Source organism: Podarcis bocagei (genome assembly GCF_964188305.1).
Source record: "Podarcis bocagei genome assembly, chromosome: 6".
Lineage (NCBI taxonomy): Eukaryota > Metazoa > Chordata > Lepidosauria > Squamata > Lacertidae > Podarcis > Podarcis bocagei.
The window spans coordinates 97965302-97977414 of NC_138130.1; the positions used below are offsets into that span (position 1 = coordinate 97965302).

A 12113-nucleotide genomic window follows, 5' to 3' on the forward strand; every position below is an offset into this window, starting at 1 on the left:
CAAAATGAGACTGAATATACCTGAAGGAGCGTCTCGTCCCAGTATACCTGAAGGAGTGTCTCCACCCCCATCGTGCTGCCCGGATGCTGAGGTCCAGCGCCGAGGGCCTTCTGGCGGTTCCCTCGCTGTGAGAAGCAAAGCTACAGGGAACCAGGCAGAGGGCCTTCTCGGTAGTGGCACCTGCCCTGTGGAACGCCCTTCCAGCAGATGTCAAAGCGATAAACAACTACTTGACATTCAGGAGACATCTTAAGGCAGCCCTGTTCAGGGAAGTTTTTAACATGTGATATTTTATTGTATTTTTGGTTTTTATGGAAGCCGCCCAGAGTGGCTGGGGAGGCCCAGCCAGATGGGCGGGGTATAAATAAATTATTATTATTATTATTATTATTATTATTATTATTATTATTATTATTATGAGGGAAGAAGGAATTATTTGGCAGAGGAGGTTAGGGATGTGAGAACACTGACTAAAAAGGGAGCAGGAGTTGCCACTTACAACTGTCCCATATCTGGAGCAGAAATCAATTCAGCAAACCACCAAGCAACAGAGGCCTTTCCTCCATAGGGGCCCAGAGTCCTGACACCAAGTTAGCTGCAAATGATAAGAGGGGGAAACCTTGCTGAGCTGATCCCACAGGTAAACTTCAAGGGCGGTGCAGCTTTCTCTGTTTCATTAGCCCTTCTCCATCCTCTCGCAGCTGCGAGGTGGTGAAATGGGATGGCTGCTTCTCTTGCAAGGAGGCCCAGTGGTGTTATCTGGATTAATTTATCATAGGCTCACTCCTTGTTCTCTCGACCAGCTCTGCACAATTGGCAGAGTGGCTATCCCCAAGCCAGTCAATGCTGTCAGGAAGCTTAATCTGTCTTAGGTAATTAAAAAAGGTGTGAAGTTCACCCTCAGCTCCTGTTCTCATGCTAGACTACTTGTTTCAAATAATGGCTGGGGTTTTTTGTGTGGTTGTGGGGAGTTCTGCACCAGCCTTTCCTCTACAACCCCCTCCGTGCAATTATTAGTGCGTCCTTTGAGCCTGGCGCTCCCTGCAACTTCACCTCTACCTATAGGGAAGTTGATATCAGTGGCGCATAGAAAGAGAGTAGAGAAAAGGTTTTCTCTTTTTCTAATAGTCAACTTTAACTGAAGGTTTTCCACAAAAGATACAAATAAATCACGCTAATCTAAAACAGGAAAAGAGAAAAAGGGATGAAGAAAAGAAAGAAAAGGAGATTACAAAGTCCTTTATCAAAATTAACTACAGTCATACCTCTGGTTAGAGGGACAAGGGTGGCGCTGTGGGTTAAACCACAGAGCCTAGGACTTGCCAATCAGAAGGTCGGCGGTTCGAATCCCTGCGACGGGGTGCGCTCCCGTTGCTCGGTCCCTGTTCCTGCCAACCTAGCAGTTCGAAAGCATGTCAAAGTGCAAGTAGAAAAATAGGTACCACTCCAGCGGGAAGGTAAACGGCGTTTCCGTGCACTGCTCTGGTTCGCCAGAAGCGGCTTAGTCGTGCTGGCCGCATGACCCAGAAGCTGTACGCTGGCTCCCTCGGCCAGTAAAGCAAGATGAGCGCCGCAACCCCAGAGCTGGTCAAAACTGGACCTAATGGTCAGGGGTCCCTTTACCTTTACCTCAGGTTACAGATGCTTCAGGTTGCATTTTTTCAGATTGCGGACCACCGAAACCTGGAAGTACCGGAATGGATTACTTCCGGGTTTCGGTGGTCACACATGCGCAGAAGCGTAAATCAAGCTTTGCGCATGCGCAAATCTGCCGAATCGCAACCCACGCGTGCACAGATGCACCGCTGCAGGTTACGGATGCTGCGGGTTGCGAACGTGCATCCCGCACAGATCACGTTCGCAACCCGAGCGTCCACTGTACTGTATTGGCTTTTCCCCCAAATTCCAACTGTGAAAGGTTAAAAGTGTGGCTTATATTCGCAACCTTATGGTATGCAGCGCCAGGAGTGTGGCAAAGTGGTACCTGCCCTGTGTGTAGTCCCCTGTCCTCTCCCCCAAGCCTGGAAAGGGAGAGAGCGAGGGAGGGGAAAGGCCGCCAGCAATGAAGCATGGCTCCACACACACACACACACACAAACACACAATGTGCAGCCAGGAGCAGCGAGGAAGGGAGCGGCTTATATTAGGGTATTTTTTCTTATTTTTTCCTCTTCAATTTTAAAGGTGCAGCTTATATCCGGGTGCAGCTTATATCTGGGCCAATACAGTATTAACCCTTATTCCATACCCATCCCAGCTCTCACCTGGGAGACCCTCTTTACCTGCCCCTCACAAAGGGCTCTTCACCTTCCTTCCATCCGCCACCTCCCCCTGTGTATCTTCCTTGATACGAGATAGGGAACTTCAAATTACAGAACAAAACATAAGCAGAACGAGAAGGAAGAAACAGGAAAGGAAATCAGAAAAAGAAAGTAAGATATATAAAAAAAGGCTAAAAATTCAGAAATTCTCCACCTTCTCAATCGTGTATGTAACAATTATGCAGAATGTTGAGTGTGTTCAGGAGAGCCAGTGTGGTGTAGTGGTTAAGAGCAGTGGACTTGTAATCTGGTGAACCGGGTTCGATTCCCTGCTCCTCCATATGCTGCTGCTAGGTGACCTTGGGCCAGTCACACTTCTTTGAAGTCTCTCAGCCCCACTCATCTCACAGAGTGTTTGTTGTGGGGGGGGGGAGGGAAAGGAAAGGAGAATGTTAGCCACTTTGAGACTCCTTCAGGTAGTTATAAAGTGGGATATCAAATCCAAACACCCCTCCTCCTCCTCCTCCTCCTCCTCCTCCTCCTTCTTCTTCTTCTTCTTCTTCTTCTTCTTCTTCTTCTTCTTCTCTGTTTTCTGTAATACTAGAACTTGCAGACATCCAATAGCTTAAGGGCAGGGAAAAGGAAGGATTTCTTCATGCAGTGCACAGTTAAACTGAGGAACCCGCTCCCACAGTAGGCAGTGATGGTCACGAACCAAGATGAATTTAAAAGATTGGACAAATTCATGGGGGAAGAGGGCTATCGATGGCTACTAGCCACGGGGGGTGGCTATGTTCTGCCTCCACAATTGGAGGCAGCAATGCTTCTGAATACTGGTTGCTGGAAACAACAGGAGAGAGGAGAGTTACTCTTGTGGTCGGATCCTGTTTGGAGATTTCCCACAGGCATCTGCTTGGAGATTTCCCACAGGTGCTGTGAATGGGCCATTGGCCTGGTCCTGAAGGCTCTTCTTGTGGTGTAGTGGTTAAGAGCGGTAGACTCGTAATCTGGGGAACCGGGTTCGCGTCTCCGCTCCTCCACATGCAGCTGCTGGGTGACTTTGGGCTAGTCACACTTCACTGAAGTCTCTCAGCCTCACTCACCTCACAGAGTATTTGTTGTGGGGGAGGAAGGGAAAGGAGAATGTTAGCCGCTTTGAGACTCCTTCGGGTAGTGATAAAGCTGGATATCAAATCCAAACTCCTACTCCTCCTCCTCTTCCTCTTCCTCTTCCTCTTCCTCTTCCTCTTCCTCTTCCTCCTCCTCCTCCTCTTCTTCTTCTTCTTCTTCTTCTTCTTCTTCTTCTTCTTCTTAGCTAAGCAAACACTTCCCCGTAAGGAACAAAAACAACACAGACACACACACACACACAGAATTGCCAGGTTGCTTGTGGAGCACCCCGATGCCACCTGTGTTATTGCAAAAGTCCTTCCCTGCTGGGAGCAGGCTTGTGGCGAGGCAGCTCTTCCACAGGTGTGACCTACATAATAACACACCACAAAAGAGTGTAGAAATCATAGCTATTTTTCAAATGCAGGAGTTGGAGGGAGCCGTCGGTTTAAAGGTAGAGCGGCCTGAGCTTGGAAACACAGAGCTACCAGCCGAAGAGCGTTTCTTCCCTGCATTTTCTCTTCCCTCTCCATAGCATGGAGCTCAGTGCAAATCATTGCTATGCATCCTCTCTCCCTCCCTCCCTCCCCTCCATTTCACTGGTGATGGGGAGAAATAATAATAATAATAATAATAATAATAATAATAATAATAATAATAATAATAAATTTATATACCGCCCTTTATCAAAAGATCCCAAGGCGATGTACAGCATCAAAAACACATTTAGAACATCAATGATAAAAACATAGTATAAACATAGGAAAAAGCGTACTGACAGCCTAATAGTAAAATAATCATCATAGTAAAGAGTCTTCACCCCCACACTTTTACAGGCCATAAATTATTCAATAGCCATAGGCCTGAGTAAAGAAGAATGCTTTTGCCTGGTGCGAAAAGCACATTGCAGCGGCATCAGGACAAGAGCTGGAGTTAGCTGGAGCTACCTCAAGTGGCCGATAGGATAGTAGCCAAAATGGAGCCACAGTCTATTCCTCCAACTACAAGCTGCCCTCAATACCTTGCTGAGACAGCTGAAATCTCCTGCCTCTGCTGCAGGGCTGTTGTCCGTGGTCCTGAAATAGTTCTGCAGTCCCTGTCCAAGGTCCTGAACCTAGCTTGGCCTTAAACTCAGCTTACACAGGCACTCTCTATGGAAAAGCTTCCCTTCTATCCCCTTAGCCACCTTTTTCAGCCGTGGGCCGGTCCACCGTCCCTCAGACCATGTGGTGGGCCGGACTATTTTTTTTTTGGGGGGGGGGAATATGAACGAATTCCTATGCCCCACAAATAAGCCAGAGATGCATTTTAAATAAAAGCACAAATTCTACTCATGTAAAAACACACTGATTCCTGGACCGTCCATGGGCTGGATTGAGAAGGCGATTGGGCTGGATCTGGCCCATGGGCCTTAGGTTGCCTACCCCTGCTGTTAGCTGTTCTGCGCCTAGATAGCTGGAGCTATCTCAAGTGGCCGATAGGATTGTAGCCCAAATGGAGCCACTGAGACACAGGAACAGGGTATCCACATGCGCGGGGGGAAAGGGTGTCAGAAATTTCTTGTTAGAGAAAAAAACTGCACCCCGCACAAAATTACTAACTGAGACCAGGGGCATGAACATAACTGCAACCAGTGTTGTTGTTTTTCTGGGGGGACGCGAGGGTATGCATACCCCTGAACATTTTGTGAATCTTTGTACTTTTGTCCATTTACCGTACAGTGGTACCTCGGGTTACTTACGCTTCAGGTTACATACGCTTCAGGTTACAGACTTCGCTAACCCAGAAATAGTATCTCAGGTTAAGTACTTTGCTTCAGGATTAGAACGGAAATCGTGCTCCAGTGGCATGGCAGCAGCAGGAGGCCCCATTCGCTTAAGTGGTGCTTCAGATTAAGAACAGTTTCAGGTTAAGAACGGACCTCTGGAACGAATTACCGTATTTTTCGCTCTATAACACGCACCCGACCATAACACGCACATAGTTTTTAGAGGAGGAAAACAAGAAAAAAAATATTCTAAACGAAACAGTGGATGTATAATTTTGCAGTTCATGTTGTGGCCACAGATATGTGATCTGACGGTGAGTTTGGGGCAGCCCAGTGCAAAAATCCTGAGGATCCATGTGGATCCATGCTTTGTAACCACGTTTTTGCACCACTGCGGCCCCAGGCAACAGTGGGTGCGTGATTTTTTTGGTGCAAGCTGTAGCCATGGACATGCTATGTGATCTGATGGTGAATTTGGGGTGACCCAGTGCAAAAATCCTGAGGATCCATGTGGATCCGTGCTTTGTAACCAGGCTCTCTGTCCCTCTCTTCTCCCCACTCAGTGGCTCTTCTCCCGCTTTGCTGTTTCAAAGCGAGCAAAGCGAGCCACGGAGGAGGGAAGGAAGGGGAACCATGGATCCTCTGCTCATGACTGCAGCAGATCCCCCCGCCATCCATAGGCATTCGCTCCATAACACGCACAGACATTTCCCCTTACTTTCTAGGAGGAAAAAGGTGAGTGTTATGGAGCAAAAAATACGGTAAGTACTTAACCCAGGGTACCACTGTATTTATTTTTCCTGATCCAAAGTATAAAATGGTGATTTTCTTGAGTCAAAATGAGAGTACCCCTAAACATTTTTAAAGGGGGGGGGGAAAGCACTGACTGCACCCCATCCCCTAATGAACCTGCCCAGGTAACAAGATCCTCACTGAAAGTCCTTCGGTGGGTCTCTTTGCTATAATGTGGCTCACCCGGCACAGTGCTCTGCTATCATTTGTGTGCCAAGTTGTGACCTTTTCATTCCTCCAGGCTTTATGGTGTTCTTTAACGTTTTGTGGATCATTTGATCTCCCTTCTAAGAACTTTCCGTTGGTTGTCTTTTCCTTTTCCTCTGTGCGGTTCTTTTATTTTCTTTAAATATTTGTGTAAACTTAACAAAGGCAGGGATCATACACCGAGAAGCGGTATAGGGAGGGCTCATATTTGAAATTCCTGGATTGTATGGGGTTGAACTAGATGGCATTTGGGGTCCCTTCCAACTCTACAGTTCTATGATTAATAATAATAATAATAATAATAATAATAATAATAATAATAATAATATATTTATACCCCGCCCATCTGGCTGGGTTTCCCCTGCCACTCTGGGTGGCTTCCAACAGAATATTAAAATACAATAATCTATTAAACATTAAAAGCTTCCCTAAACAGGGCCGCCTTCAGATATCTTCTAAAAGTCTGGTAGTTGTTTTCCTCTTTGACATCTGGTGGGAGGGCATTCCACAGGGCGGGTGCCACCACTGAGAACGCCCTCAGCCTGGTTCCCTGTAACTTGGCTTCTCGCAGTGAGGGAACCCCAGATTCGATGAACATTGCAGTAAAATCGCAAGCAGTGAGATCCACAGCAGTCTGTAAGGAAGAAGGGGCCTTGTACAGTCCTTGGGTGCATATTGTTATGCATGGTGTATTTTTTAATTGTTGTGACCCACCTGGAACCTAAGAGTCAAGGGCGGGTTATAAAATAATGCTATTACTAAGAGCAACAGCAATAATCCCCAACCTAAATGACAGGATCATCCTGGCAGTATTTGGGATTAATGAGCTGGAACAAAAGATTAAGAATAGAAGATTTCTGGGTACTCTCTTGCAATTCTGTTTAACAAAAATAAATAAAGGAGGTGGGGGAGGCGATACAAATTTGATAAATAAATGGGGCTTATAACAGAAAAACTAATTGGTGAAGACAACTTTCCTGAACTTTCCTCTTCCTTTTGAAGAGGCAGGGCTGATATTCAAATGTTTATTTATTCTGCCTTGAACCGATTATGTAGCCCTGCAGGTAACTAGAGGCGAATTCAAGAGCCCTTTCTTCCCAGGTAATATTTTTAGCCAGCTAAACAATCACATCTGTTCTGCTGCTGAACGGATTCTGCTGTGACCTTATTGGAGTGGGAAATGTCAAGGGCAGGTGTCTGAGCGGATGACCTTGGGGTTCCAAACAGACTCATTTTGTGTGATACAGAAAGTGTGTTACACACTGGACTTGGAATGATGTTCTGGCATAGTGTGACCATAGCCCCGCAGGGTGGGCTTTCCCGGGCTAACTAGCCCCCCAAATTCCACATCAGGATCTTGAAAGAGAGTCGGCACATGTGCAGCTGTACGCACCCTGGACACATGCGACTATGCACAGCCGAGAACCTTGCAAAATGCAGGTTTCATGATAATGCAGACAGACATTTGTACGTGAGCAAGGTCTGTTCCAACCTTTCGGAGGCTGAAGGACAGACCAGAGGGTGCAAGTACTGCTGCTTCTCCCCACCAACTAAAGTTCAAATCCACGCACACAATTGTGTGGGTGGAATTGGAGAGCACAACCGTATGACTCACACTGCACACTTATTTTTAAGCCAGCATATCAATTGAATTGGAGTAGGCAAGAGCGTTGTGCTTGGACCAGAGACGCAATGTTCAAATTCTTGTTCAGCTCTCACCCTGGGTTGGAGAACCAGCATGTTGCTGGGCTAAAACTCCCATAATCCCTGGCTGTCGGCCATGTTGGCAGGGACTGATGAGGTCTGGATTCTGGCAACATATGGTGGGCCACAGGTTCCCTAACGCTGATACATCTCCAATGGAAGGTCCACACAATGTAACATAACATCTGCTGGAAAACGTCTTCATTATCCCTTGTTAGACGGACATCCCACAATGTTCTGCTCTCTTCTTCTTTCCCAACCCTCTCCCCCATTTCTGCCCCAGGAGCCAACTTTTCCTTGCGAGAGCTGGGCCTCGAAGACGTATCGCCTCCGCCGCATGGGACTCTGTACCGGACAGATATAGGGCTGCCCCACTGTGGCTACTCCATCAGCGCCGGCTCGGACGCCGACACGGAAGCCGACGCAGTCATGTCTCCGGAGCACCCCGTGAGGCTGTGGGGGCGCAATCCCAAGTCGGGCCGCAGCTCCTGCTTGTCCAGTCGAGCCAACTCCAACCTCACTCTCACCGATACGGAACATGATAACACTGAAACTGGTAAGAGAGACCGCCAGGGAGACACCAGAGCTTCTGTTCTGCTACTTACTCTTCTGTCCATCTGTTTGTCTTCCATCCTGTTGTTTTGTGTCCCAGTCTTGGTTTTTGTCTTCTAGACTTGTGGTGGACAATTATTAGGGCCCTCTGGATGTTGTTAGCCTGCCTCCACCAGCCCCAGCCCATAGAATGGGCCGGCTCAGCCATTAGCCTCTGTGGGGCAGTCGCTTCAGGCTGCAGGCTGGGGACAGCTGGGAGGGGTGTTCACCTCTGGGGAGCACACTGTTTACTACCTTCTGAGCTTGTCGCCCATCAGTGGCGTGTGGTAAAAATTTTCATAGGGGAACAGTTAGGGCCAGAGGTGCCAGCTTACAAGTGAGACGGGGGCGGGGTTCAATGTTGTGTGTGGGAGACATTGCACATGTGAGCATAGCACCTTCTTCCTGTTGGGATGCTGCTAAGGAATCGGGGACAATTGGCAAGCCCCTAGCTGGCTCCAGCCCACCAGTCGAACTCCAGTCCTTGGTGCAGCATGAATCTGCGACCCAGAGCTTCAGAAGCTGGGCATGCAACTCAGCAGAGTAAATGCACAACAGAAGTGGCAGGGAGAGGCTGTGTGAAGCATATTTACAGGCAGTTTATTTAGCGTACATCAGGACAAGAGGAAAAACATGTCTTCTCCCTTTCGGGTCCAAGCAAGCAGCATAAGCAAAAGCTATACACAAATGGAAGTTGCCAGCAAGCTGTGCTGGAATGTAAACAGGCATGTGACACACAACAGTCATGCATGTACTTAAGGTGGAACGGAATATTCTAACACTTCCCTAAGCTGGGCAGAAGCTTCCTGGACTTTGGAAAGGAGGTGCTGGGGGAACATTTAGGGGACTAGCCCAGCCCCCCTAGTCCACTGACCGCACCCCACTGTCTCCCATGGTCACTGCCTGGGAAGTGTGAAGCCACCTGTGCCTCTTCAGGTATTAGCAGAGGAGGATGAAGCAGGACCCTTAAGGAGGAGGAGGCAGGGAGCACCATTTTCTGTTTTGCCTCATGTGGCAAAATGCCTTGGGCTGACCCTGGCCAGGCACGATGGGAGTTGTAGTCTATCCACGTCTGGATGGGGACAAAGGGTTCTCCAGCAGCTCTGGGGTGTTTGATTTGGTTATGAGGAATGGCGGAGGAGAAATTGGGGCAGAATAGTATTCTTTTTGTACTTCACTGGCATGGCCTCTTGTACAAAATGGTCGGCGGCGTTGTGCTACGGAAAAGGCTCCCGTTTTGCTTGTCGTGGAAAAGCGGCGGTAGTTCAGCAGCCGCTGAGCTCTTTGCAGGGCCCATTCAGCCACCCAAACTCCTGCATTTGAAATTTCACCCTATCAAGCATTTTCTCCTCTCTCTTTCCGCCCTGCTTTCCTTATCTCTCAAACTGATATCCTAGCAGATCATTTCCAAGCCTATCTCCGCTGACTCCCGCCACTTATGTAAATAACCCCGGCTTCTCTCTCTGTGAGGGGGGAAAAGAAAAGGCGTATTTTTAGAAACTTGTCTTTTACGGAAACTTGAAGGTCACAGGGTGTTTCCCCTTCTTCTTTCACCTCCTCGGTTTTGTCTCCCCGGCCGCGGAGATGTCTCCCAGTTGCGGGGTTGGTGACGGAATGCACATTTCGAGGTCAACAGTTCTGTGAGGAAGAGTGTGCCGCAGTACGCAATTGCAGCTTGACCACGGCGTGTTTAAAGCGGGAAGGAAGGGTGGGCAGATGGGAAGCAGAGCACATCCCGAAGCAGCAGCCGTTGCAAGTGATGTTCGTGCTCCTTTTTACACCTTTAATTGAACTGCTCCATTGCCAGTTTCTTAATATAGAGCAGGCGTCTTGGCCACGGAGGGGAATGGGATTTTGTTCTGAGCGCTCGCATGGAATAAGTGAAGCGGTTCTCTCCCTGCTGCTGCTTTCCACAGTCAGACTGGGTAGCATATGGTGATTTTAAGTAAAACTGGTGGGTTTTTTGGGAGGGTTGCTTTTTGTATACGGAGACATGCAACACTGATTCCTCACATGCTGCCCCCTCGTTTTCTGTTTTAATTTCAGTGACTGAGGCCTATTAAGGTTCAGTTCCGTCACAACAAAGATGTCATGTGAGGGTGTGTTTCAAACAAGCAAACAAACTACTATCTGTGGAACAGGGGTGGGAGACCCTTTTCAGCCAGAGGTCACATTCCCTTCTCGGTGATCTTCTGGGGTCACATGTTATTATGATTATTATTCAGGAAAGTTTGTACTGGTTGATGTCTTACTGTGCTTTTAATCTTTGGCGATCACTCATAGCCGAGTAAGATTGTCTTCCATGAACATGGTTTTTAAAGTGAGTCTGTAAGTGACTGTGGAGGCCAATTCTGGATCCACACGTCCTTCCACAGTGGGGACATAAGTTTCTGGGCAGAAGTTGATCATGGTGAGGGTTTACCAAGCGTGCCTTCCTCTTAGCGCATTTCTCCCTTGCGTCCTGAGTTTGAGCGTCTTCAAAACCTATGACACCTTTGGTAAAGGCTGTTCTCCAATTGGAGCACTTGCAGGCTAGTGTTTCCCAATTGTTGCTGTTTATACTACATTTTTAAAAAAATTGCCTTGAGAGAGCCTTTAAACCTCTTGTTGACCACCAGCATCACGCTTTCCATTTTTAAGTTCGGAATAGAGTAGTTGCTTTGGAAGATGATCATCAGACATCCTCACAACAGGACCAGTCCAACGAAGTTGATGTTGAAGAAGCATCGCTTCGACACTGGTGATCTTTGCTTCTACCAGTACACTGGCATTAGTTCGCCTAATGTGTTTTTAATATTTTGTTGGGAGCTGCCCAGAGTGGCTGGGGCAACCCAGTCAGATGAGCGGCATATAACAAATTAAATTAAATTATTATTATTATTATTATTATTATTATTATTATTATTATTATTATTATTAAACACCCTCCATGCAAAGATACTAGTGGTGGACTGGATCCAAAGCAAGAGTGAAACAAGCAGATGAATGAATATGTTATATTTGCACACAAAACTAATGTCTGCACACACAAACACCCCTCTCTCTCCTCCAATATGGCATGCGAGTCTGAGGATGAATCAAGAAGCAATTCAGAGGTGCTGATCTACAGGTGGGCCAGAGAGGAAGGGATCAGGGAAACAAAAAGGAAACAGAAGCTTCCTCACAGCTAAGGATCCTTACTGCGGATCCCAAGAGCTGATCGCAAAATGACTTTGAGGATTTTACAGGGAAAATATTTCCTCAGATGTGAAAATTATGCTGAAAGTAAGCTCAAAGCGACTCAAGGAATGAGTGAGCTTACCGGATGCATTTTATCGGTCAATATTAATTGCTGACCGTATTGATAGAACGTATAGCCTTTAGCTGTAGTCAATGCAGAGTTTTATAAAGCTGCCATCAATAGCAGAGTTTATGGGGGCCATTAAAGCCCATTTTTTCTCCCACTGCATGTTAACATCAGCAACTTTTGTTATGTTTCCTTATTAGTTATGCAAAATAAATAATCAGTATTGAATTCTGATGTCTATACACCCAGAGCCTTCTGCATAGTTTTATTGCTTGGTGCTTTGGAAGAGAGTTGTTTCTTAAAGGGAAAGGTTGGGATTGGTGTTCCTCTGTTTCACAAAGTCACGGCCCTTCCCATTCGTTTGCAAGCCTTAGGGATGGCTCAAACATGCATG

The 12113-nt window shown here is 47.2% G+C and overlaps 1 protein-coding gene across 11 annotated transcripts in view; it reads left to right on the top strand.

Annotated features, from left to right (window-relative positions):
* Positions 1 to 12113, top strand: part of TENM4 (teneurin transmembrane protein 4) — a 1513375-nt gene that overhangs the window by 1136851 nt on the left and 364411 nt on the right. For all 11 annotated transcript variants that reach the window (XM_081197251.1, XM_081197258.1, XM_081197259.1 and 8 more), the window contains one exon: positions 8126 to 8398. In XM_081197251.1, coding sequence (XP_081053377.1) covers positions 8126 to 8398 — 273 coding nt within the window. The remainder of the gene's footprint in view (positions 1 to 8125; positions 8399 to 12113) is intronic.